Source organism: Oncorhynchus kisutch, linkage group LG27 (assembly GCF_002021735.2).
Source record: "Oncorhynchus kisutch isolate 150728-3 linkage group LG27, Okis_V2, whole genome shotgun sequence".
NCBI classification, from domain to species: Eukaryota; Metazoa; Chordata; class Actinopteri; order Salmoniformes; family Salmonidae; genus Oncorhynchus; species Oncorhynchus kisutch.
In genome coordinates, this window is record NC_034200.2 from 40,739,456 (window position 1) to 40,766,400 (window position 26,945).

General features: G+C 47.2%; 1 protein-coding gene and 1 long non-coding RNA gene across 2 annotated transcripts in view; one reads left to right on the forward strand and one right to left on the reverse strand.

Annotated features, from left to right (window-relative positions):
* Nucleotides 1-212: 212 nt before the first annotated feature.
* Nucleotides 213-26,945, reverse strand: part of LOC109881754 (vesicle-associated membrane protein-associated protein A-like) — a 40,947-nt gene continuing 14,214 nt past the window's right edge. Inside the window, exons 2-6 of the mRNA XM_020473865.2 lie at nt 18,165-18,317; nt 17,713-17,816; nt 13,995-14,075; nt 5,732-5,950; nt 213-5,256 (exon numbers count right to left, since the gene is read on the reverse strand). Coding sequence (XP_020329454.1) covers nt 5,083-5,256; nt 5,732-5,950; nt 13,995-14,075; nt 17,713-17,816; nt 18,165-18,317 — 731 coding nt within the window. The 3' untranslated portion in view covers nt 213-5,082. The remainder of the gene's footprint in view (nt 5,257-5,731; nt 5,951-13,994; nt 14,076-17,712; nt 17,817-18,164; nt 18,318-26,945) is intronic.
* On the forward strand, nt 6,629-8,017 carry LOC116357764 (uncharacterized). Its single transcript, XR_004205703.1, has 3 exons — nt 6,629-6,687; nt 7,568-7,613; nt 7,933-8,017. It is a non-coding gene; the product is annotated as an uncharacterized LOC116357764 (long non-coding RNA).

Here is a 26,945-nt window from a genome sequence, read left to right on the forward strand (position 1 = left end):
GAGGTGAAGCAAGAGGGGTAACTAGTCCCAAAATCTGTCTCCTCCAGCAGGTGGCGTTTTTTCACCCACCAAGCTAGGAGTTTTGTATGGAGGTCAACGAGGGTCAAATTTGGTCAACAAAAATGTTATGGCTTATTTGCTACGTGTGGCTTATTTGATGGAATTTAAGTTTCATGAGTGTACTGATAGAAGTAGGACACGTGACATCTTGGCAACTTTGAGTAGAATTTTATTTTATTGAAATTCGACACTTTCTATGCATGTTCACGAGGCCAGCATAGCGTCTATGCATGTTCACGAGGCCAGCATAGCGTCTATGCATGCTCACGAGGCCAGCATAGCGTCTATGCATGCTCACGAGGCCAGCATAGCGTCTATGCATGTTCACGAGGCCAGCATAGCGTCTATGCATGTTCACGAGGCCAGCATAGCGTCTATGCATGTTCACGAGGCCAGCATAGCGTCTATGCATGTTCACGAGGCCAGCATAGCGCCTATGCATGTTCACGAGGCCAGCATAGTGCCTATGCATATTCATGCGGCTAGCATAGCGTCTATGCATGTTCACGTGGCTAGCATAGCATCTAACTCTCCATTGAGAGAGTGATGACGTCAACACCCCTCATCAAATAACGAGATATATCCACCAATCCAAAGAGAGGAATAGACCCGAGCTTGACAGGGTGCCGTTCCGCAGACAACTATTCCCATTGTTAGGGGCGGAGACATACGCATCTCGACATTATATCTGAGTGTGTCCCTCATGTGTACACTCCTCTCCCGATGTGGCCTCACGGGCACCGTCCCACTACTGACACCAACGTAGCGAATTCAGGGCATAGCCTCGACCGGGACTTGAACCCTGGTCCAGCGACTATCAAGCAAAGACCTTAACCGTTACGTCAAGAGGTCCGAACCTCTTGATAAAAGTCGCTAGGTGTTGGGGTTAAGGTCGCTACAATGTTAATTCCACGTTACAAAACAAACATGTTGGCTACATGGTGATGTGTTGTATGAGGAGTGTACAGTATATTCTAAGAGACTACGACAGAAGACGAAACACTATCAAAACCCACATTGTTTTCAGTTGTATTTCTTCGGTTTAAAACCATGGGAGGGTCGACTCAAAAGTCATTCGACTCAAAAAAAAAGGATTATAATGATTTGAGAAAAAGAATATAATAATAATATAAAGTCTACATTGGTATTGTCAGGAGTAGGAAAGGACAGGTAGAAAGGACAGGTAGGAAAGGACAGGTAGGAAAGGACAGGTAGGAAAGGACAGGTAGGAAAGGACAGGTAGAAAAGGACAGGTAGGAAAGGGAGGAAGGAAAGGACAGGTAGGAAAGGGAGGAATTAAAGGACAGGTATGAAAGGACAGGTAGGAAAGGGAGGAAGGAAAGGACAGGTAGGAAAGGGAGGAATGAAAGGACAGGTATGAAAGGACAGGTAGGAAAGGGAGGAATGAAAGGACAGGTAGGAAAGGGAGGAATGAAAGGACAGGTATGAAAGGACAGGTAGAAAGGACAGGTAGGAAAGGGTGAAAGGAAAGGACAGGTAGGAAAGGGAGGAATGAAAGGACAGGTATGAAAGGACAGGTAGAAAAGGGAGGAAGGAAAGGACAGGTATGAAAGGACAGGTAGGAAAGGGAGGAAGGAAAGGACAGGTAGGAAAGGGAGAAAGGAAAGGACAGGTAGGAAAGGGAGGAATGAAAGGACAGGTATGAAAGGACAGGTAGAAAAGGGAGGAAGGAAAGGACAGGTATGAAAGGACAGGTAGGACAGGAAGGAAGGAGGCACCTATTATTTCCCAGATGGAATAGAAAGTAGAGAAATTACAAACAGAACAAATGCAGTAGTCTATGGTCTATGGCTGCGTCCCTGTGTAGTGCACTACTTTTGACTAGGGTCCATAGTGCTCTGGTCACGAGTAGCACACTATAAAACGAAACGGGATGCCATGCAACAGGTAGTAAAGGTGGTTGGTATTTGACGATTGAAGAAGTAGTGCTCCCCTTTTCATCTTAAAAATGATTAAAATAACATTTACAAAAGACACTTAACGTTCCATTTAACTACTATTAAACACAGACAGAGAACACTTGGTTTATTCCACTGCTTTAGGCCCACGGCGACTCTAGGAGTCAAATTATACCCTACTCCCTAGGGCACTACGTTTGATCAGAACCAGACAGCGCAAACAGATCTGGGACCAGGCTACTATATCCTGGCCTGGGGCTGAGGACTGGAGGTTAGGACCAGGCTACTATATCCTGGCCTGGGGCTGAGGACTGGAGGTTAGGACCAGGCTACTATATCCTGGCCTGGGGCTGAGGACTGGAGGTTAGGACCAGGCTACTATATCCTGGCCTGGGGCTGAGGACTGGAGGTTAGGACCAGGCTACTATATCCTGGCCTGGGGCTGAGGACTGGAGGTTAGGACCAGGCTACTATATCCTGGCCTGGGGCTGAGGACTGGAGGTTAGGATCAGGCTACTATATCCTGGCCTGGGGCTGAGGACTGGAGGTTAGGACCAGGCTACTATATCTGGGACTGAGGACTGGAGGTTAGGACCAGGCTACTATGTCCTGGCCTGGGACTGAGGACTGGAGGTTAGGACCAGGCTACTATATCCTGGCCTGGGGCTGAGGACTGGAGGTTAGGACCAGGCTACTATATCCTGGCCTGGGGCTGAGGACTGGAGGTTAGGACCAGGCTACTATATCCTGGCCTGTGATTGAGGACTGGAGGTTAGGACCAGGCTACTATATCCTGGGACTGGAGGTTAGAACCAGGCTACTATGTCCTGGCCTGGGACTGAGGTCTGGAGGTTAGGACCAGGCTACTATATCCTGGCCTGGGATTGAGGACTGGAGGTTAGGACCAGGCTACTATATCCTGGGACTGAGGACTGGAGGTTAGGACCAGGCTACTATATCTGGGACTGAGGACTGAAGGTTAGGACCAGGCTACTATATCCTGGCCTGGGACTGAGGACTGGAGGTTAGGACCAGGCTACTATATCCGGGACTGAGGACTGGAGGTTAGGACCAGGCTACTATATCCTGGCCTGGGGCTGAGGACTGGAGGTTAGGACCAGGCTACTATATCCTGGGACTGAGGACTGGAGGTTAGGACCAGGCTACTATATCTGGGACTGAGGACTGAAGGTTAGGACCAGGCTACTATGTCCTGGCCTGGGACTGAGGACTGGAGGTTAGGACCAGGCTACTATATCCGGGACTGAGGACTGGAGGTTAGGACCAGGCTACTATATCCTGGCCTGGGGCTGAGGACTGGAGGTTAGGACCAGGCTACTATATCCTGGCCTGGGGCTGAGGACTGGAGGTTAGGACCAGGCTACTATATCCTGGCCTGTGATTGAGGACTGGAGGTTAGGACCAGGCTACTATATCCTGGGACTGGAGGTTAGAACCAGGCTACTATGTCCTGGCCTGGGACTGAGGTCTGGAGGTTAGGACCAGGCTACTATATCCTGGCCTGGGATTGAGGACTGGAGGTTAGGACCAGGCTACTATATCCTGGGACTGAGGACTGGAGGTTAGGACCAGGCTACTATATCTGGGACTGAGGACTGAAGGTTAGGACCAGGCTACTATATCCTGGCCTGGGACTGAGGACTGGAGGTTAGGACCAGGCTACTATATCCGGGACTGAGGACTGGAGGTTAGGACCAGGCTACTATATCCTGGCCTGGGGCTGAGGACTGGAGGTTAGGACCAGGCTACTATATCCTGGACTGGGGCTGAGGACTGGAGGTTAGGACCAGGCTACTATATCCTGGGACTGAGGACTGGAGGTTAGGACCAGGCTACTATATCTGGGACTGAGGACTGAAGGTTAGGACCAGGCTACTATGTCCTGGCCTGGGACTGAGGACTGGAGGTTAGGACCAGGCTACTATATCCGGGACTGAGGACTGGAGGTTAGGACCAGGCTACTATATCCTGGCCTGGGGCTGAGGACTGGAGGTTAGGACCAGGCTACTATATCCTGGACTGGGGCTGAGGACTGGAGGTTAGGACCAGGCTACTATATCCTGGGGCTGAGGACTGGAGGTTAGAACCAGGCTACTATGTCCTGGGACTGAGGACTGGAGGTTAGAACCAGGCTACTATGTCCTGGGACTGAGGACTGGAGGTTAGGACCTGACTACTGTAGACCTGGGCTCAATTAGTATCGTCTCTTATCAAAAGTAGTGCACTACATAGGGGATAGTGTGCCGTTTGGGATGCACAGTAAACTGTCCTCCATGTTGATTGGTAGTGTACTTCTTCCTGTATGTCCTAAATAGCAGCCTATTCCATTTTTAGTGCGCTAACTTTTTACCAGGGTACCTAGGGCATTGGTCTAAAGTAGTGCACTATATAGGGAATAGGGTTCCATAGGGCTCTGGTCTAAAGTAGTGCACTATATAGGGAATAGGGTTCCATAGGGCTCTGGTCTAAAGTAGTGCACTATATAGGGAATAGGGTGTAATTTAGGATATAACCATCATACCCCTCCACAATCCTGTCTGTCCAGCCATCAAAGAACAAAAACAAGGAGCAATCTTTCTCCCTTCCCTCTGTGTGTGTGTGTGTGTGTGTGTGTGTGTGTGTGGTGTGTGGTGTGTGGTGTGTGTGTGTGTGTGAGTGTACTAGCCATGTGTGAGCCTTTGTAAAAAGGCAGCGGGGCCCTGGTACTGATGCTGTACAGACAGACCAGAGAGACCAGACAGACCAGAGAGACCAGACAGACCAGAGAGACCAGAGAGACAGAGAGACCAGAGAGACAGACGTGGTCACTGCAGACAAATGGAGGCTCGCAGCACTACTTCTGATATGTTTAAGTCAACAGAAATACATCTTCGTTAGTCAGTTCCATCCAGGCCTTTTGATTCCGGAGCAGTGGGATTGTCGTGGGATACGGCAGGCGTTGTGCGTCTCTCAGAACGTAACATCCCAAATGGCACCCTATTCCCCGTGTAGTGCACTACCGTTTGACCAGAGCCCTATGGGACTCATCCGCATGAGGGCCCTGGTCAAGGGAATGGGGTGCCATTTCAGAGCCAACCCCAGTCTACAAGATAAACTTCCCCATGAAGAAGCCGATGAAGATGGCTGCTATGACGACGAGGAGGGAGGGCAGGGACGCTGCGGTGGTGTGTTGCATCATGGAGGAGGAGGAGCCTGTCTGATTTGATGTCATGTGATCGGAATGCTGGGCAGCCCTTCTCATTCTAACACCGTCGTCCTGGAAACGCAAAAGAGAAGGGGGGGGGGGGCAAGGACACATCAAATACTACATTATAGAACTAGAGATAAATAAAATAGGTCCCTTTTACAAACGAAATGTCACAGCCAAACCTTGTGTCTGGTTCTCCTTTACAAAAGACCTCACCGTTAAATTGGTCGGTACCGATTGTTCATCTATGACCCTCAACTGTAGTTGCTTGTTTACACAGAGACCAAGGTCTTTTCTAACATTGAGGTTTCCGTACAGAACTAGTTGTCTGTTGTCACCTACAACCCCTAACCTACAGATACCTACAGTCTGTTGTTCACCTACAACCCCTAACCTACAGATACCTACAGTCTGTTGTTCATCTACAACCCCTAACCTACAGTCTGTTGTTCATCTACAACCCCTAACCTACAGTCTGTTGTTCATCTACAACCCCTAACCTACAGTCTGTTGTTCCTCTACAACCCCTAACCTACAGTCTAACCTTGAGTTGTCTGTTCTCCTCGGTCAGTTTGCCCATGTCAGCCTGCAGTCTCCTGCACTCCTCTGATAGTTTCTTCATCTCTGAGTCGTCCATCGAGGCGCTGACCGTCTTCGCCGCCGTCTTCGCCACGGGAACGTCCTTGGAAGAGTTCTGCACGGGCGCTGCCTTGGACGAGTTCTGCACGGGCGCCGCAACGTCGGTGCTCCCTTCCGCGTCATTCTGGAAGAGAACGGAGAGAGAAACCACTTAGGGTGCCGCATTACCATCTGGTCGGTGCCCATAGGGTCAAACTCACACCATACAGGGGACAGGGGTTCATTTGGGATTAGGACCAGGCTACTATATACTGGCCTGGGACTGAGGACTGGAGGTTAGGACCAGGCTACTATATCCTGGCCTGGGGCTGAGGACTGGAGGTTAGGACCAGGCTACTATATCCTGGCCTGGGGCTGAGGACTGGAGGTTAGGACCAGGCTACTATATCCTGGCCTGGGGCTGAGGACTGGAGGTTAGGACCAGGCTACTATATCCTGGCCTGGGACTGAGGACTGGAGGTTAGGACCAGGCTACTATATCCTGGCCTGGGACTGAGGACTGGAGGTTAGGACCAGGCTACTATATCCTGGCCTGGGGCTGAGGACTGGCGGTTAGGACCAGGCTACTATATCCTGGCCTGGGACTGAGGACTGGAGGTTAGGACCAGGCTACTATATCCTGGCCTGGGGCTGAGGACTGGCGGTTAGGACCAGGCTACTATATCCTGGCCTGGGACTGAGGACTGGAGGTTAGGACCAGGCTACTATATCTGGGACTGAGGACTGGAGGTTAGGACCAGGCTACTATATCCTGGCCTGGGACTGAGGACTGGAGGTTAGGACCAGGCTACTATATCTGGGACTGAGGACTGGAGGTTAGGACCAGGCTACTATATCCTGGCCTGGGGCTGAGGACTGGCGGTTAGGACCAGGCTACTATATCCTGGCCTGGGACTGGAGGTTAGGACCAGGCTACTATATCCTGGCCTGGGACTGGAGGTTAGGACCAGGCTACTATATCCTGGCCTGGGACTGGAGGTTAGGACCAGGCTACTATATCCTGGCCTGGGACTGGAGGTTAGGACCAGGCTACTATATCCTGGCCTGGGACTGGAGGTTAGGACCAGGCTACTATATCCTGGCCTGGGACTGGAGGTTAGGACCAGGCTACTATATCCTGGCCTGGGACTGGAGGTTAGGACCAGGCTACTATATCCTGGCCTGGGACTGGAGGTTAGGACCAGGCTACTATATCCTGGCCTGGGACTGGAGGTTAGGACCAGGCTACTATATCCTGGCCTGGGACTGGAGGTTAGGACCAGGCTACTATATCCTGGCCTGGGACTGAGGACTGGAGGTTAGGACCAGGCTACTATATCCTGGCCTGGGACTGAGGACTGGAGGTTAGGACCAGGCTACTATATCCTGGCCTGGGACTGGAGGTTAGGACCAGGCTACTATATCCTGGCCTGGGACTGGAGGTTAGGACCAGGCTACTATATCCTGGCCTGGGACTGGAGGTTAGGACCAGGCTACTATATCCTGGCCTGGGACTGGAGGTTAGGACCAGGCTACTATATCCTGGCCTGGGACTGGAGGTTAGGACCAGGCTACTATATCCTGGCCTGGGACTGGAGGTTAGGACCAGGCTACTATATCCTGGCCTGGGACTGGAGGTTAGGACCAGGCTACTATATCCTGGCCTGGGACTGAGGACTGGAGGTTAGGACCAGGCTACTATATCTGGGGCTGAGGACTGGAGGTTAGGACCAGGCTACTATATCCTGGCCTGGGACTGGAGGTTAGGACCAGGCTACTATATCCTGGCCTGGGGCTGAGGACTGGAGGTTAGGACCAGGCTACTATATCCTGGCCTGGGGCTGGAGGTTAGGACCAGGCTACTATATCCTGGCCTGGGACTGGAGGTTAGGACCAGGCTACTATATCCTGGCCTGGGACTGGAGGTTAGGACCAGGCTACTATATCCTGGCCTGGGACTGGAGGTTAGGACCAGGCTACTATATCCTGGCCTGGGACTGGAGGTTAGGACCAGGCTACTATATCCTGGCCTGGGACTGGAGGTTAGGACCAGGCTACTATATCCTGGCCTGGGACTGAGGACTGGAGGTTAGGACCAGGCTACTATATCCTGGCCTGGGACTGGAGGTTAGGACCAGGCTACTATATCCTGGCCTGGGGCTGAGGACTGGCGGTTAGGACCAGGCTACTATATCCTGGCCTGGGACTGGAGGTTAGGACCAGGCTACTATATCTGGGACTGAGGACTGGAGGTTAGGACCAGGCTACTATATCCTGGCCTGGGACTGAGGACTGGAGGTTAGGACCAGGCTACTATATCCTGGCCTGGGACTGAGGACTGGAGGTTAGGACCAGGCTACTATATCTGGGACTGAGGACTGGAGGTTAGGACCAGGCTACTATATCCTGGCCTGGGACTGGAGGTTAGGACCAGGCTACTATATCCTGGCCTGGGACTGGAGGTTAGGACCAGGCTACTATATCCTGGCCTGGGACTGGAGGTTAGGACCAGGCTACTATATCCTGGCCTGGGACTGGAGGTTAGGACCAGGCTACTATATCCTGGCCTGGGACTGGAGGTTAGGACCAGGCTACTATATCCTGGCCTGGGACTGGAGGTTAGGACCAGGCTACTATATCCTGGCCTGGGACTGGAGGTTAGGACCAGGCTACTATATCCTGGCCTGGGACTGGAGGTTAGGACCAGGCTACTATATCCTGGCCTGGGACTGGAGGTTAGGACCAGGCTACTATATCTGGGACTGAGGACTGGAGGTTAGGACCAGGCTACTATATCCTGGCCTGGGACTGGAGGTTAGGACCAGGCTACTATATCCTGGCCTGGGACTGGAGGTTAGGACCAGGCTACTATATCCTGGCCTGGGACTGGAGGTTAGGACCAGGCTACTATATCCTGGCCTGGGACTGGAGGTTAGGACCAGGCTACTATATCCTGGCCTGGGACTGGAGGTTAGGACCAGGCTACTATATCCTGGCCTGGGACTGAGGACTGGAGGTTAGGACCAGGCTACTATATCCTGGCCTGGGGCTGAGGACTGGAGGTTAGGACCAGGCTACTATATCCTGGCCTGGGACTGAGGACTGGAGGTTAGGACCAGGCTACTATATCCTGGCCTGGGGCTGGAGGTTAGGACCAGGCTACTATATCCTGGCCTGGGACTGGAGGTTAGGACCAGGCTACTATATCCTGGCCTGGGACTGGAGGTTAGGACCAGGCTACTATATCCTGGCCTGGGACTGGAGGTTAGGACCAGGCTACTATATCCTGGCCTGGGATTGGAGGTTAGGACCAGGCTACTATATCCTGGCCTGGGACTGGAGGTTAGGACCAGGCTACTATATCCTGGCCTGGGACTGGAGGTTAGGACCAGGCTACTATATCCTGGCCTGGGACTGGAGGTTAGGACCAGGCTACTATATCCTGGCCTGGGACTGGAGGTTAGGACCAGGCTACTATATCTGGGACTGAGGACTGGAGGTTAGGACCAGGCTACTATATCTGGGACTGGGACTGGAGGTTAGGACCAGGCTACTATATCTGGGACTGAGGACTGGAGGTTAGGACCAGGCTACTATACCCTGGCCTGGGACTGGAGGTTAGGACCAGGCTACTATATCCTGGCCTGGGACTGGAGGTTAGGACCAGGCTACTATATCCTGGCCTGGGGCTGGAGGTTAGGACCAGGCTACTATATCCTGGCCTGGGACTGGAGGTTAGGACCAGGCTACTATATCCTGGCCTGGGGCTGGAGGTTAGGACCAGGCTACTATATCCTGGCCTGGGACTGGAGGTTAGGACCAGGCTACTATATCTGGGACTGAGGACTGGAGGTTAGGACCAGGCTACTATATCCTGGCCTGGGACTGGAGGTTAGGACCAGGCTACTATATCTGGGACTGAGGACTGGAGGTTAGGACCAGGCTACTATACCCTGGCCTGGGACTGGAGGTTAGGACCAGGCTACTATATCCTGGCCTGGGACTGGAGGTTAGGACCAGGCTACTATATCCTGGCCTGGGGCTGGAGGTTAGGACCAGGCTACTATATCCTGGCCTGGGGCTGGAGGTTAGGACCAGGCTACTATATCCTGGCCTGGGACTGGAGGTTAGGTTAGATTGTCCATACTAGACTGGGTTCAAATGCTATTTGTTTTCTGTTTAAACACTGTAGAGGATGTTTGATTGAGCTGCAGTGGATTAGTGCTTTAGTCCCTGATCAGTCAAACACTCGAACACTGAGTACACCGGAAGGGGATGAGAGACACACTGGCACGCTGAGTACACAGGAAGGGGATGAGAGACACACTGGAACACTGAGTACACAGGAAGGGGATGAGACACACTCTGGCACGCTGAGTACACAGGAAGGGGATGAGAGACGCACTGGCACGCTGAGTACACAGGAAGGGGATGAGAGACACACTGGCACGCTGAGTACACAGGAAGGGGATGAGACACACTCTGGAACGCTGAGTACACAGGTAGGGGATGAGACACTCTAGCACGCTGAGTTCACAGGAAGGGGATGAGACACACTCTGGAACACTGAGTACACAGGTAGGGGATGAGACACTCTGGCACGCTGAGTTCACAGGAAGGGGATGAGACACACTGGCACGCTGAGTACACAGGAACAGATGTAATTGAGCCCGTAGGTTTTTAAAGCTACTGCTGACAGTGCTGCTAAAATCTGTCTGTTTGCATCCTCACAAACCTGCGGCATCTTTCTGACTTTAACCTCAGAGCTGTGGGCTGTCCTGAACCTCTGTAGATCACTCCTGTTGCAAACACTGCCTGGCGGGGTGGGGGGTAGACCTAGACCCAGTCTGCTGCTGAAGGGGGTACAGAACTCCCCACCACCCCGGGTAGGGGTGGCCCGGGGAGGCGGACGAGACCCCCTCTCATAGCCTGGCTCTCCTGAGAACATGGAGTGTCTGCCCGACTGCACTGGGCTGGTTAACCCCGTTGTTCCTCTAGTGAAGGACCTATTCTCCTGACCGGTCTCCTTTTCTCCTGTCCCTGAGCTGATGACCTGGTGGAGGGAGGGAGGACTATGGGGTGAGGACAACATACATGAAGTGCGTTGACCTCTTACGAGCCACATCTTCAACGTGACCCTATGGGCCCTAGATAACAGTAGTGCCCTACACAGGGGTAAAGGTGGCTAACAGTAGTGCCCTACACAGGGGTAAAGGTGGCTAACAGTAGTGCCCTACACAGGGGTAAAGGTGGCTAACAGTAGTGCCCTACACAGGGGTAAAGGTGGCTAACAGTAGTGCCCTACACAGGGGTAAAGGTGGCTAACAGTAGTGCCCTACACAGGGGTAAAGGTGGCTAACAGTAGTGCCCTACACAGGGGTAAAGGTGGCTAACAGTAGTGCCCTACACAGGGGTAAAGGTGGCTAACAGTAGTGCCCTACACAGGGGTAAAGGTGGCTAACAGTAGTGCCCTACACAGGGGTAAAGGTGGCTAACAGTAGTGCCCTACACAGGGGTAAAGGTGGCTAACAGTAGTGCCCTACACAGGGGTAAAGGTGGCTAACAGTAGTGCGCTACACAGGGGTAAAAAGGTGGCTAACAGTAGTGCCCTACACAGGGGGTAAAGGTGGCTAACAGTAGTGCCCTACACAGGGGGGTAAAGGTGGCTAACAGTAGTGCCCTACACAGGGGTAAAGGTGGCTAACAGTAGTGCCCTACACAGGGGTAAAGGTGGCGAACAGTAGTGCCCTACACAGGGGGTAAAGGTGGCTAACAGTAGTGCCCCTACACAGGGGGTAAAGGTGGCTAACAGTAGTGCCCTACACAGGGGGTAAAGGTGGCTAACAGTAGTGCCCTACACAGGGGGTAAAGGTGGCTAACAGTAGTGCCCTACACAGGGGTAAAGGTGGCTAACAGTAGTGCCCTACACAGGGGGTAAAGGTGGCTAACAGTAGTGCCCTACACAGGGGGTAAAGGTGGCTAACAGTAGTGCCCTACACAGGGGGTAAAGGTGGCTAACAGTAGTGCCCTACACAGGGGGTAAAGGTGGCTAACAGTAGTGCCCTACACAGGGGGTAAAGGTGGCTAACAGTAGTGCCCTACACAGGGGTAAAGGTGGCTAACAGTAGTGCCCTACACAGGGGTAAAGGTGGCGAACAGTAGTGCCCTACACAGGGGGTAAAGGTGGCTAACAGTAGTGCCCTACACAGGGGGTAAAGGTGGCTAACAGTAGTGCCCTACACAGGGGGTAAAGGTGGCTAACAGTAGTGCCCTACACAGGGGTAAAGGTGGCTAACAGTAGTGCCCTACACAGGGGTAAAGGTGGCGAACAGTAGTGCCCTACACAGGGGGTAAAGGTGGCTAACAGTAGTGCCCTACACAGGGGGTAAAGGTGGCTAACAGTAGTGCCCTACACAGGGGGTAAAGGTGGCTAACAGTAGTGCCCTACACAGGGGTAAAGGTGGCTAACAGTAGTGCCCTACACAGGGGGTAAAGGTGGCTAACAGTAGTGCCCTACACAGGGGGAAATGCTACCATTTGGAACACATGGATATGACAATCCTTTAACCTACAAATGACTAAGCAGAATGGAATGTGTATCTGTAGAAAACACAAGCGAAGGGGATTCTCTCCAGGGAAAACTGATCAGACAGCACAGAGGACATGTTAAATGTACACGCAGCAATGTGGGGCTCCCGAGTGGCACAGCGGCGTCACTAGTCCCTGGTTCGAATCCAGGCTGTAGCACATCCAGCTGTGATTGGTAGTCCCATTGGACGGCACACATTTGGCCCGCCGGCGTCATCATTGTAAATATTAATTTGTTCTTAACCGACTTGCCAAATTAAATAAAAGGTTTGTATAAAAAAGGTTAGATTTAAAAAAAAAAATGAAATGTTGCCATTACTACTTCCTCCAGTACTTTTGTTACTATATCTTAAATTATATTTTGTTGTTAGATATCCAGTACTATAGCTATACACACCCAGTTCTGACAGCAACATCTGCCTACCAAGGAATGTCACTCCTCATGAGGATGTAGTTGGGTTTCCTTCCAAAGCCACGAGAGTTTTCACGCAAATATTCTAAAGTCAACACGGGGGGGAAAAGTGCATATTTCTTTCAACCAGACGTGTCTTTTCCATCAAAACGGACTATTTAGCAGATAAATTACTGTGTGTGATGCCGTAGTGCACATAACAGCCCTTGTGCGCCTGAGTTTTTTTTTGAGAATCAAATATAAACCAGTTTCAACTCTACAATGTGTTTGTTTTTGTGTCATAAATAAAACTAAGAACCTGTTGTGGTTTAAATACTAGCCTGATCTGGTTGTGGTGGATGATCTATAGACAACAGTCTGACGATAGAGGACAGCTTCTAAACTCAGCAACAACAGCAAAAAACAACCTCTTACTGTCAACTGTGTTTGTTTTCAGCAAACTTAACGTGTAAATATTTGTCTGAACATAAGATTCAACACCTGAGACATGAACTGAACAAGTTCCACAGACATGTGACTAACAGAAATGGAATAATGTGTCCCTGAACAAAGGGGGGGGGGGGGGGTCAAAATCAAAAGTAACAGTCAGTATCTGGTGTGGCCACCAGCTGCATTAAGTACTGCGGTGCATCTCCTCCTCGTGGACTGTGCCAGATTAGCCAGTTCTTGCTGTTCTACAGCTTCCTGGATATTTAGTGGTAAAATGCATCAAGATCACATCATTCAATATAAACTCTGTATGCTTCATCATGTCGTGGTGGTAGTGGGCTATAACATCGTCGCAGGAATCCCAAGTGTGTTTTTCTACCAATACTAGTGCATTTCCACCTCCAATGTTACATAATCTATTTCACCAAATGAATATATATATAAATAAATAAATATCCCACCTCGTCTAGCGTGTTTTGTTTTGTTGACATTGGGAAGTTTTTAACCGACAGTTTGCTGTTTCCATAAGGCCTTTTTTAATGCATCAGGTGAAATGGGATGAAAACCTGGTTGCAGTTAACTACAACCTGGCCGCCTCCCCCTTTATGTGATCTTGTAACATTAGCTACATATCTACCAGGACCGTTTGAACACTTTCAACAAACGGTCAACAAGCTCAGAAACACACGTGGTCGAGTCTGGTCTGGAAACGTAGGATAATCTCTCTGTTTCTCTCCCTCTGTCCAGCAGCAGGACTTACCACTCTACCGTTTTCAGGAGGCAGGTCGAATACACATCTCAGCTTGGAATCCATGAGGTCGTCGGGTTTCGCATCTTTCCACTGGAGGAGAGGAGAAATACATATGCATGTTATTCATCAGACTAAACTACTATTAGCTGCACTTGTGCCCGCACACACACACACACACACACACACACACACACAGGTTGGGCGATATTATGATAGTATCGTCTATCGACGATGATTTACGGCCATATTGTTATAGCTTACTTCAACAAATATGTTTATATAGCCTACAGATCGCAAGAGAGGAATGCAGAGAAATCCACCAAAGCAGCACAAAATGTCCAGTCAGAAAATAGTCTACATTTGTCAGATGCAAGGGGCTCACAGCCTAAAAACTGTTAGCTTTGCTGCCCTCTACTGGACTAGAGGAGAAACCACCACACCTGTTGCTGCCCTCTAGTGGACTAGAGGAGAAACCACCACACCTGTTGCTGCCCTCTAGTGGACTAGAGGAGAAACCACCACACCTGTTGCTGCCCTCTAGTGGACTAGAGGAGAAACCACCACACCTGTTGCTGCCCTCTAGTGGACTAGAGGAGAAACCACCACACCTGTTGCTGCCCTCTAGTGGACTAGAGGAGAAACCACCACACCTGTTGCTGCCCTCTAGTGGACTAGAGGAGAAACCACCACACCTGTTGCTGCCCTCTAGTGGACTAGAGGGGAAACCACCACACCTGTTGCTGCCCTCTAGTGGACTAGAGGGGAAACTACCACACCTGTTGCTGCCCTCTACTGGACTAGAGGGGAAACTACCACACCTGTTGCTGCCCTCTACTGGACTAAAGGAGAAACTGCCACACCTGTGCTGCCCTCTACTGGACTACAGGGGAAACTGCCACACCTGTGCTGCCCTCTACTGGACTACAGGGGAAACTACCACACCTGTTGCTGCCCTCTACTGGACTAGAGGGGAAACTACCACACCTGTTGCTGCCCTCTACTGGACTAGAGGGGAAACTACCACCTGTTGATCTCATATGGTTTTGTTGGGGCTGGGTTGTTGCCAAAATGCAAATCTGGATAACTGTTTAATGCTATATTGATAGTAAATGTACAGATTATATGATAAGGGAACAACAGTTGAACCTTTTCCACTGTAACTAATACAAATGTGCCCATATTCTTGAAGAATGTGAAGCTCACTGGTTTGAGACCACAAAAATCAACCACATCGACTAAATAGAACAGCTACTAACTATTAAAAATAATGTGATCAGTAAAATAGTTTAGAGGTTAAATTATTTAAAGATACAGGTTCATTATGTCTACACGTTCTACCTTCATTAGGCCCTAATCTATAGATTTCACATGACTGGGAATACAGATGTGCATCTGTTGGTCACATACAAATAAAAGTAGGGGCATGGATCAGAAAACCAGTCAGTATCTTGTCTCAACAGCCTGATCAACTCTCTTTCACATAGAGTTGATCAGGCTGTTGATTGTGGCCTAAGGAATGTTGTTCCACTCCTCTTCATTGGCTGTGTGAAGTTGTTGGATGTTGGGGCGGGGAACTGGAACACGCTGTCGTACACCTCAATCCAGAGCATCCCAAACAAGCTCAATGGGTGACATGTCTGTGGAGTATGCAGGCCATGGAAGAACTGGGACATTTTCAGCTTCCAGGAATTGTGTACAGATCCTTCCGACATGGGGCAGTGCATTATCATGCTGAAACATGTGTTGGCAGCGGATGAACGGCACGACAACGAGCCTAAGGATCTCGTCACGGCATCTCTGTACATTTAAAATTGCCATAGATAAAAATGCAATCGTGTTCGTTGTCCGTAGCTTGTGCCTGCCCATACCATAACCCAACCGCCACCACGGGCCACTCTGTTCTAGAGCTCTCCCACAAAAAAATAATAATAATAACGATTGGTCGTCTGTTCTTTCGACCAATCGGACGGTCCAAATGTTAAAACATGCATTTCTCCATATATAGACACATCCTGTGTGTTAATAAATCAACTATGTGTGTCGACTACTGAGCCTGAAATCAACTCAGCAAAAAAAGAAACGTCCCTTTTTCAGGATTCTGTCTTCCAAAGATAATTAGTAGAAATCCAAATAACTTCACAGATCTTCATTGTAAAGGGTTAAAACACAGTTTCCCCATGCTTGTTCAATGAACCATAAACAATTAGTGAACATGCACCTGTGGAACGGTCGTTAAGACTAACAGCTTACAGACTGTAGGCAATTAAGGTCACAGTTATGAAAACTTACGACACTAAAGAGGCCTTTCTACTGACTCTGAAAAACAAAAAGAAAGATGCCCAGGGTCCCTGTTCATCTGCGTGAACGTGCCTTAGGCATGCTGCAAGGAGGCATGAGGACTGCAGATGTGGCCTTGGCAATAAATTATATACTGTGAGACGCCTAAGACAGCGCTACAGGAAGACAAGACAGACAGCTGATCGTCCTCGCAGTGGCAGACCACGTGTAACAACACCTGCACAGGATCGGTACATTCAAACATCACACCTGCGGGACAGGTACAAGATGGCAACAAGAACTTGCCGAGTTACACTAGGAACACACAATCCCTCCATCGGTGCTCAGACTGTCCTCAATAGGCTGAGAGAGGCTGGACTGAGGGCTTGTAGGCCTGCTGTAAGGCAGGTCCTCACCAGACATCACCGGCACAAATGAAGCTGATGCCGCCTTCAGTAGGCTTCACCAGTGGTCGGCAACCTTTTCCATTTGGAGTACCAAGTTATAGTACCATTTCTACTGATCTGTGTGCCGGTTATGATTTCCATATGAACGGTTTCATTTCATTTATAATAAAAGGTCTTCATATCTCAAAATCTATCAACACTATCTAAAAGGAAAATAATACACATTTCTAAGTAACTTCTATTGCCAACTATGTTGTTAACAACCCACCAGTTGAGGATCGCTGTCATAGATGTCATAGATCATACACTGGGGCATAAGTTGCACAACATCACAGTATGTTCCTCTAGAACAGGGTTCTCCAAACCTGCTCCTGGAGAACTAGCCTCCTACAATCCTGGTGTTTTCCAGCTTCATGGCCAACCAGCTGAGCGGTGCCCTACCAGCTGAGCGGTGCCCTACCAGCTGAGCGGTGCCCTACCAGCTGAGCCGTGCCCTACCAGCTGAGCCGTGCCCTACCAGCTGAGCCGTGCCCTACCAGCTGAGCGGTGCCCTACCAGCTGAGCGGTGCCCCTACCAGCTGAGCGGTGCCCCTACCAGCTGAGCGGTGCCCCTACCAGCTGAGCGGTGCCCCTACCAGCTGAGCGGTGCCCCTACCAGCTGAGCGGTGCCCCTACCAGCTGAGCGGTGCCCCTACCAGCTGAGCGGTGCCCCTACCAGCTGAGCGGTGCCCCTACCAGCTGAGCGGTGCCCCTACCAGCTGAGCGGTGCCCCTACCAGCTGAGCGGTGCCCTACCAGCTGAGCGGTGCCCTACCAGCTGAGCGGTGCCCTACCAGCTGAGCGGTGCCCTACCAGCTGAGCGGTGCCCTACCAGCTGAGATGTGCCCTACCAGCTGAGCGGTGCCCTACCAGCTGAGATGTGTCCCTACTAGCTGAGATGTGTCCCTACTAGCTGAGAGGTGCCCTACCAGCTGAGCCACACAGGACCCAGGAACAGGGAGAAACCACTCTAGCAGCTGTAGAGGTAAGAACTAGATTACTCACCATAGCATCGAGTTCAGACTCATTAGGAGGAGCAAAGATACTCTGGACCATGAATTTGTGTTTACTCTTCTCGTTGGGGTCGTAGTCGAAGGGCTGGAGCATTACTGAAATAGATTGAAGAAAAAAGGTCGCACACACACACACACACACACATCTCAGCATCAAAAAAACAAGTGCTTGAATTATGCTATAACTTCATTTGAAAAGCACCAGAATACAGTTTGAAAAAGCACAGAACACAGTTAAAGATCCCGTTCAGGAACATTCACCAGAACCCTCCATCCATCACATCATAACAACAAATGAATAATGTTTTTTTTGCAGTTTGGCACCATGGACTGTGTTTCGGGAAAACGGTCCATTACAGTACAAGTTCATTGCATATGGGATGATTTAACAATGATTCCTATAGTATGTAATTCCAGCCACGGACGTGACCCCGTTTGACTCACCAGAGATGGTGACGGTGGCGCCTGCATCTATGATGCCACTGTTGGGCCGTACACAGTATCTCCTAGGAGCTGTGGTCTTCACTTTGAAACATACTCTTCTATCAGACGGGTTCTTCAGCTTCAGGTTGGTGGTGATGACTTCTGTAAAAGGACCTGGTAGAGGGAGAGCGAGTGAGAGCAAGAGAGAGAGAGAGCAAGAGAGAGAGAGCAAGAGAGAGAGAGCAAGAGAAGGTTCAAAAACATTGGAATTCGTTCGGCCTCATTTGTTACAGTTATGTATTCTCTGTAGTGTAGAGCAGCGGTACAAAGCTGTGGGAACTACGGTATTTTAGTTACTCAGTCCGGCTTTCAACTTCCTCTTAAAAGCTGTAACAGTAGAATGCACCAGGTGCCCTTTTTGAAACAGGGTAGTGCATCAGCAGTTGTCCTGGCGTTGCATACCTTAGAGCAGAGGTCCCCAAACATTTTCACTTGGGGGGCCCCCACTTGGCAATTTGAATGCACAGTAGGGCTGTCCCCGACAACAAAATAAATAATAATCTTGGGTCGACCCAATCGATTGGTTGAAATGAAAATGAATCACAAAATCATGTATTTTTCCATATTTCAGACAAATCCTAATGCGTTTTAAATCGAATCAACTATATTCACTTAGCTTGTCTGATGCTTTAAGCTCACGGTTTGATTCAATTCAATTTTTTTTTTAAGACAAATGATTAGATGGAGTCCAACCGCAGTTGACTTGATTGTGCCGGGCCGGGCTCAGTCTGTCTGCCTGCACCGGTTGTCTCTGGGCTCAGTCTGTCTGCCTGCACCGGTTGTCTCTCTCCTCCCTGCTGCAGCAACCACCACCAGTGTTTATCACACTGTCCCGTGTTTCTGAAGCGGCAAATAGAATTACAGTCATTTTCTGAACTAAAAGTTCCATTACCGAAATCCCTCATGGGTTTAGGAAAAAAACATTCCCTCAGCCCTGAACCCTTGATCTCTTTACGTAACACATGTATGCATCTCATGCACGTGACCTATAGCATATCATAATCACATCAATAAATTGCCGATTATAAACTCCAAACACCATAAACGCAAATTGGATGCAGGGGACGTGTGCAAATAAACTTGAAGGGGGGAATGTTTTAGGCTACTGGTTGATCAGGAGGTAAATACATGTGACTAGTAGAGGAATATACTGGAGATCATGAGGTAAATACATGTGACTAGTAGTGGAATATACTGGAGATCAAGAGGTAAAAATACATGTGACTAGTAGTGGAATATACTGAGACCATGAGGTAAAAATACATGTGACTAGTAGTGGAATATACTGGAGATCAAGAGGTAAATACATGTGACTAGTAGTGGAATATACTGGAGATCAAGTGGTAAAATTGTGGAATAACATGTGACTAGTAGAGGAATATACTGGAGATCATGAGGTAAAAATACATGTGACTAGTAGTGGAATATACTGGAGATCAAGAGGTAAATACATGTGACTAGTAGTGGAATATACTGGAGATCAAGAGGTAAAAATACATGTGACTAGTAGTGGAATATACTGGAGACCATGAGGTAAATTATACAGTGCCTTGCGAAAGTATTCGGCCCCCTTGAACTTTGCGACCTTTTGCCACATTTCAGGCTTCAAACATAAAGATATAAAACTGTATTTTTTTGTGAAGAATCAACAACAAGTGGGACACAATCATGAAATGGAATGACATTTTTTGGATATTTCAAACTTTTTTAACAAATCAAAAACTGAAAAATTGGGCGTGCAAAATTATTCAGCCCCTTTACTTTCAGTGCAGCAAACTCTCTCCAGAAGTTCAGTGAGGATCTCTGAATGATCCAATGTTGACCTAAATGACTAATGATGATAAATACAATCCACCTGTGTGTAATCAAGTCTCCGTATAAATGCACCTGCACTGTGATAGTCTCAGAGGTCCGTTAAAAGCGCAGAGAGCATCATGAAGAACAAGGAACACACCAGGCAGGTCCGAGATACTGTTGTGAAGAAGTTTAAAGCCGGATTTGGATACAATTTTTTTTCCCAAGCTTTAAACATCCCAAGGAGCACTGTACAAGCGATAATATTGAAATGGAAGGAGTATCAGACCACTGCAAATCTACCAAGACCTGGCCGTCCCTCTAAACTTTCAGCTCATACAAGGAGAAGACTGATCAGAGATGCAGCCAAGAGGCCCATGATCACTCTGGATGAACTGCAGAGATCTACAGCTGAGGTGGGAGACTCTGTCCATAGGACAACAATCAGTCGTATATTGCACAAATCTGGCCTTTATGGAAGAGTGGCAAGAAAGCCATTTCTTAAAGATATCCATAAAAAGTGTCGTTTAAAGTTTGCCACAAGCCACCTGGGAGACACACCAAACATGTGGAAGAAGGTGCTCTGGTCAGATGAAACCAAAATTGAACTTTTTGGCAACAATGCAAAACGTTATGTTTGGCGTAAAAGCAACACAGCTCATCACCCTGAACACCCTATCCCCACTGTCAAACATGGTGGTGGCAGCATCATGGTTTGGGCCTGCTTTTCTTCAGCAGGGACAGGGAAGACGGCTAAAATTGATGGGAAGATGGATGGAGCCAAATACAGGACCATTCTGGAAGAAAACCTGATGGAGTCTGCAAAAGACCTGAGACTGGGACGGAGATTTGTCTTCCAACAAGACAATGATCCAAAACATAAAGCAAAATCTACAATGGAATGGTTCAAAAATAAACATATCCAGGTGTTAGAATGGCCAAGTCAAAGTCCAGACCTGAATCCAATCGTGAATCTGTGGAAAGAACTGAAAACTGCTGTTCACAAATGCTCTCCATCCAACCTCACTGAGCTCGAGCTGTAAGGAGGAATGGGAAAAAATGTCAGTCTCTCGATGTGCAAAACTGATAGAGACATACCCCAAGAGACTTACAGCTGTAATCGCAGCAAAAGGTGGCGCTACAAAGTATTAACTTAAGGGGGCTGAATAATTTTGCACGCCCAATTTTTCAGTTTTTGATTTGTTAAAAAAGTTTGAAATATCCAAAAAATTTCATTCCATTTCATGATTGTGTCCCACTTGTTGTTGATTCTTCACAAAAAAATACAGTTTTATATCTTTATGTTTGAAGCCTGAAATGTGGCAAAAGGTCGCAAAGTTCAAGGGGGCCGAATACTTTCGCAAGGCACTGTATGTGACTAGTAGTGGAATATACTGAGACCATGAGGTAAATACATGTGACTAGTAGTGGAATATACTGGAGACCATGAGGTAAAAATACATGTGACTAGTAGTGGAATATACTGGAGATCATGAGGTAAAAATACATGTGACTAGTAGTGGAATATACTGGAGATCATGAGGTAAAAACACATGTGACTAGTAGTGGAATATACTGGAGACCATGAGGTAAAAATACATGTGACTAGTAGTGGAATATACTGGAGATCAAGAGGTAACAGTGTGGAATAACACGTGACTAGTAGTGGAATATACATGTGACTAGTAGTGGAATATACTGGAGACCATGAGGTAAATACATGTGACTAGTAGTGGAATATACTGGAGATCAAGAGGTAAATACATGTGACTAGTAGTGGAATATACTGGAGATCAAGAGGTAAAAATACATGTGACTAGTAGTGGAATATACTGGAGACCATGAGGTAAAAATACATGTGACTAGTAGTGGAATATACTGGAGATCAAGAGGTAAATACATGTGACTAGTAGTGGAATATACTGGAGATCAAGAGGTAAATACATGTGACTAGTAGTGGAATATACTGGAGATCAAGAGGTAAATACATGTGACTAGTAGTGGAATATACTGGAGATCAAGAGGTAAAAATACATGTGACTAGTAGTGGAATATACTGGAGATCAAGAGGTAAAAATACATGTGACTAGTAGTGGAATATACTGGAGACCATGAGGTAACAGTGTGGAATAACATGTGACTAGTAGTGGAATATACTGGAGATCAAGAGGTAAAAATACATGTGACTAGTAGTGGAATATACTGGAGATCAAGAGGTAACAGTGTGGAATAACACGTGACTAGTAGTGGAATATACATGTGACTAGTAGTGGAATATACTGGAGACCATGAGGTAAATACATGTGACTAGTAGTGGAATATACTGGAGATCAAGAGGTAAATACATGTGACTAGTAGTGGAATATACTGGAGATCAAGAGGTAAAAATACATGTGACTAGTAGTGGAATATACTGGAGACCATGAGGTAAAAATACATGTGACTAGTAGTGGAATATACTGGAGATCAAGAGGTAAATACATGTGATTAGTAGTGGAATATACTGGAGATCAAGAGGTAAATACATGTGACTAGTAGTGGAATATACTGGAGATCAAGAGGTAAATACATGTGACTAGTAGTGGAATATACTGGAGATCAAGAGGTAAAAATACATGTGACTAGTAGTGGAATATACTGGAGATCAAGAGGTAAAAATACATGTGACTAGTAGTGGAATATACTGGAGATCAAGAGGTAAAAATACATGTGACTAGTAGTGGAATATACTGGAGACCATGAGGTAACAGTGTGGAATAACATGTGACTAGTAGTGGAATATACTGGAGATCAAGAGGTAAAAATACATGTGACTAGTAGTGGAATATACTGGAGACCAAGAGGTAAATACATGTGACTAGTAGTGGAATATACTGGAGATCAAGAGGTAACAGTGTGGAATAACATGTGACTAGTAGAGGAATATACTGGAGATCAAGAGGTAACAGTGTGGAATAACATGTGACTAGTAGTGGAATATACTGGAGATCAAGAGGTAAAAATACATGTGACTAGTAGTGGAATATACTGGAGACCATGAGGTAACAGTGTGGAATAACATGTGACTAGTAGTGGAATATACTGGAGATCAAGAGGTAAAAATACATGTGACTAGTAGTGGAATATACTGGAGACCATGAGGTAACAGTGTGGAATAACATGTGACTAGTAGTGGAATATACTGGAGATCAAGAGGTAAAAATACATGTGACTAGTAGTGGAATATACTGGAGATCAAGAGGTAACAGTGTGGAATAACACGTGACTAGTAGTGGAATATACATGTGACTAGTAGTGGAATATACTGGAGACCATGAGGTAAATACATGTGACTAGTAGTGGAATATACTGGAGATCAAGAGGTAAATACATGTGACTAGTAGTGGAATATACTGGAGATCAAGAGGTAAAAATACATGTGACTAGTAGTGGAATATACTGGAGACCATGAGGTAAAAATACATGTGACTAGTAGTGGAATATACTGGAGATCAAGAGGTAAATACATGTGATTAGTAGTGGAATATACTGGAGATCAAGAGGTAAATACATGTGACTAGTAGTGGAATATACTGGAGATCAAGAGGTAAATACATGTGACTAGTAGTGGAATATACTGGAGATCAAGAGGTAAAAATACATGTGACTAGTAGTGGAATATACTGGAGATCAAGAGGTAAAAATACATGTGACTAGTAGTGGAATATACTGGAGATCAAGAGGTAAAAATACATGTGACTAGTAGTGGAATATACTGGAGACCATGAGGTAACAGTGTGGAATAACATGTGACTAGTAGTGGAATATACTGGAGATCAAGAGGTAAAAATACATGTGACTAGTAGTGGAATATACTGGAGACCAAGAGGTAAATACATGTGACTAGTAGTGGAATATACTGGAGATCAAGAGGTAACAGTGTGGAATAACATGTGACTAGTAGAGGAATATACTGGAGATCAAGAGGTAACAGTGTGGAATAACATGTGACTAGTAGTGGAATATACTGGAGACCATGAGGTAAGGAAGCAGCGTTCACAACGTTGCCAAACAGGTGCTGTTAGATTACAATATCATTTTTCTGAACGTTTGGAACAATGTCATCACAAAATAAATTATAAGTGCAGAGTGTTGTAATGATATTTTGTGTGTGTGTGTGTGTGTGTGTGTGTGTGTGTGTGTGTGTAAGCCTATATGACAGCAATTACAACAATTATTTTTTAAATTAAAAAAAAAAATAGTCTAATTCATTGGTGAATGCAATTTCCCGAAATAGTTCATTTATGGTTCACTTGAAGCTAATTAATCAAATCATGAATGACTCCTATGCTGTGTGATGACATTAACTTACTGATGACTGATATAGTAGCCTATAAAATACATGAAAATATATAGTAAGTTACAGTATTAAGACAATGTTACTCTTAGGCCTCCAGCTCAATGGTGGTGATACAAAGCAAATGCAATTTCCCGAAATAGTTCATTTATGGTTCACTTGAAGCTAATTAATCAAATCATGAATGACTCCTATGCTGTGTGATGACATTAACTTACTGATGACTGATATAGTAGCCTATAAAATACATGAAAATATATAGTAAGTTACAGTATTAAGACAATGTTACTCTTAGGCCTCCAGCTCAATGGTGGTGATACAAAGCAAATGCAATTTCCCGAAATAGTTTATTTATGGTTCACTTGAAGCTAATTAATCAAATCATGAATGACTCCTATGCTGTGTGATGACATTAACTTACTGATGACTGATATAGTAGCCTATAAAATACATGAAAATATATAGTAAGTTACAGTATTAAGACAATGTTACTCTTAGGCCTCCAGCTCAATGGTGGTGATACAAAGCAAATGCAATTTCCCGAAATAGTTTATTTATGGTTCACTTGAAGCTAATTAATCAAATCATGAATGACTCCTATGCTGTGTGATGACATTAACTTACTGATGACTGATATAGTAGCCTATAAAATACATTAAAGTTACAGTATTAAGACAATGTTACTCTTAGGCCTCCAGCTCAATGGCGGTGATACAAAGCTGCCTTACTAATATAACTAATATAAACAAAGAGATCAAGAAAAATAACAGTATTATTTTTCAGACAATTTAGAACAGTGTAGATATGTGTATATCTACAGTATCTATCTATCTATATACACACTCCTGCGCTGTCTTGGCTGGGGAAGGTGTCCTTATGGAAGGTGAACCTTCGCCCCAGTCTGAGATCCTGAGCGCTCTGGAGCAGGTTCGCATCAAGGATCTCCCTCTGTACTTTGCTCTGTTCATCTTTCCCTTCGATCCTAACTAGTCTCCCAATCCCTGTCGCTGAAAAACATCCCCACAGCATGATGCTGCCACCACCATGCTTCACCATAGGGATGGTGCCAGGTATCCTCCAGATATAACGCTTGGCATTCAGGCCAAAGAGTTCAATCTTGATTTCATCAGACCAGAGAATCTTTTTTCTCATGATCAGAGTCCTTTAGGTGCCTTTTGGCAAACTCCAAGCAGGCTGTCATGTGCCTTTTTACTGAGGAGTGGCTTCCGTCTGGCCATTCCACCATAAAGGCCTGATTGGTGAAGTGCTGTAGAGATGGTTGTCCTTCTGGAAGGTTCTCCCATCTCCAGAGAGGAACTCTGGAGCTCTGTCAGAGTGACCATCAGGTTCTTGGTCACCTCCCTGACCAAGGCCCTTATCCCCTGATTGTTCAGTTTGGTGGCCAGCTCTAGGAAGAATCTTGATGGTTCCAAACTTCTATTTAAAAACAGAGTCCACTGTGTTCTTGGGGATCTTCAATGCTCCAGAAATATTTTGGTACCTTTCCCCAGATCTGTGCCTCGACACAATCCTGTCTCGGAGCTCTATGGACAATTCCTTCAACCCCATGGCTTGGTTTTTTCTCTGACATGCACTGTAAACTGTGGGACCTTATATAGACAGGTGTGTACCTTTCCAAATCATGTCCAATCAATTGAAAAAAAAAAAAAAAAAAAAGCGTTGTCATTGTGGGGTATTGTGGGTAGATTGGATTACATATATTCTACAATGAGGGGAAAAAAGTAACGTCCTCCCGAGTGGTGTAGCAGAGTAAGCATCACTACAGCCTGGGGTTCGATCTCAGGCTGTGTCATTACCGGCTGTGTCCGGGAGGGCGGCGGCCGCACAATTGGCCCGGGGGGGGGGGGGGGGGGGTTATTTGCCTCATTGCGCGACTCCTTTTAGCGACTCCTGCTGACTTCGGTCGTCAAATGAACGGTGTTTCCTCCGACACATTGGTGCTTCCGGGTTAAGGGAGACGGAAGGTCTATGTTTACACAGGCAGCCCAATTCTGATCTTTTACCACCCCTGTGTCTTTTGACCAATCAGATCAGATCTTTTACCACCCCTGTGTCTTTTGACCAATCAGATCAGATCTTTTGCCAATAACTGGGCTGCCTGTGTAAAAACGCAGCCTTTGTGACATCAGATCGGTTGACTGACTCAGGTTAAAGCCAAGGAGAGATGTACCATTATTAGCCAACGTTCCCATACGGCTTCCTGTTCCCTATGGGTCCTGCTCTATAGTAGTGCACTACATAGGGAATAGGGTTCTGCTCTAAAGTAGTGCACTACATAGGGAATAGGGCTCTGGTCTAAAGTAGTGCACTATATAGGGAATAGGGCTCTGGTCTAAAGTAGTGCACTATATAGGGAATAGGGCTCTGGTCTAAAGTAGTGCACTACATAGGGAATAGGGTGCCATATGGGAAGCTTAGCCTACTGTTGCTCTCCATCTTGTGACAACTGGTCTGCTGGTCTTAAATTAGGACCTTAATTACAGTCAGCATAGTCTTAACATGGTCCAGATTTTATGGCTAGGGATGGGGTACAGTTCTTTTCTGTCATGTCGCCTAAACAGCTGGAGGCAAGGTCATCAAAGTCAACCAAA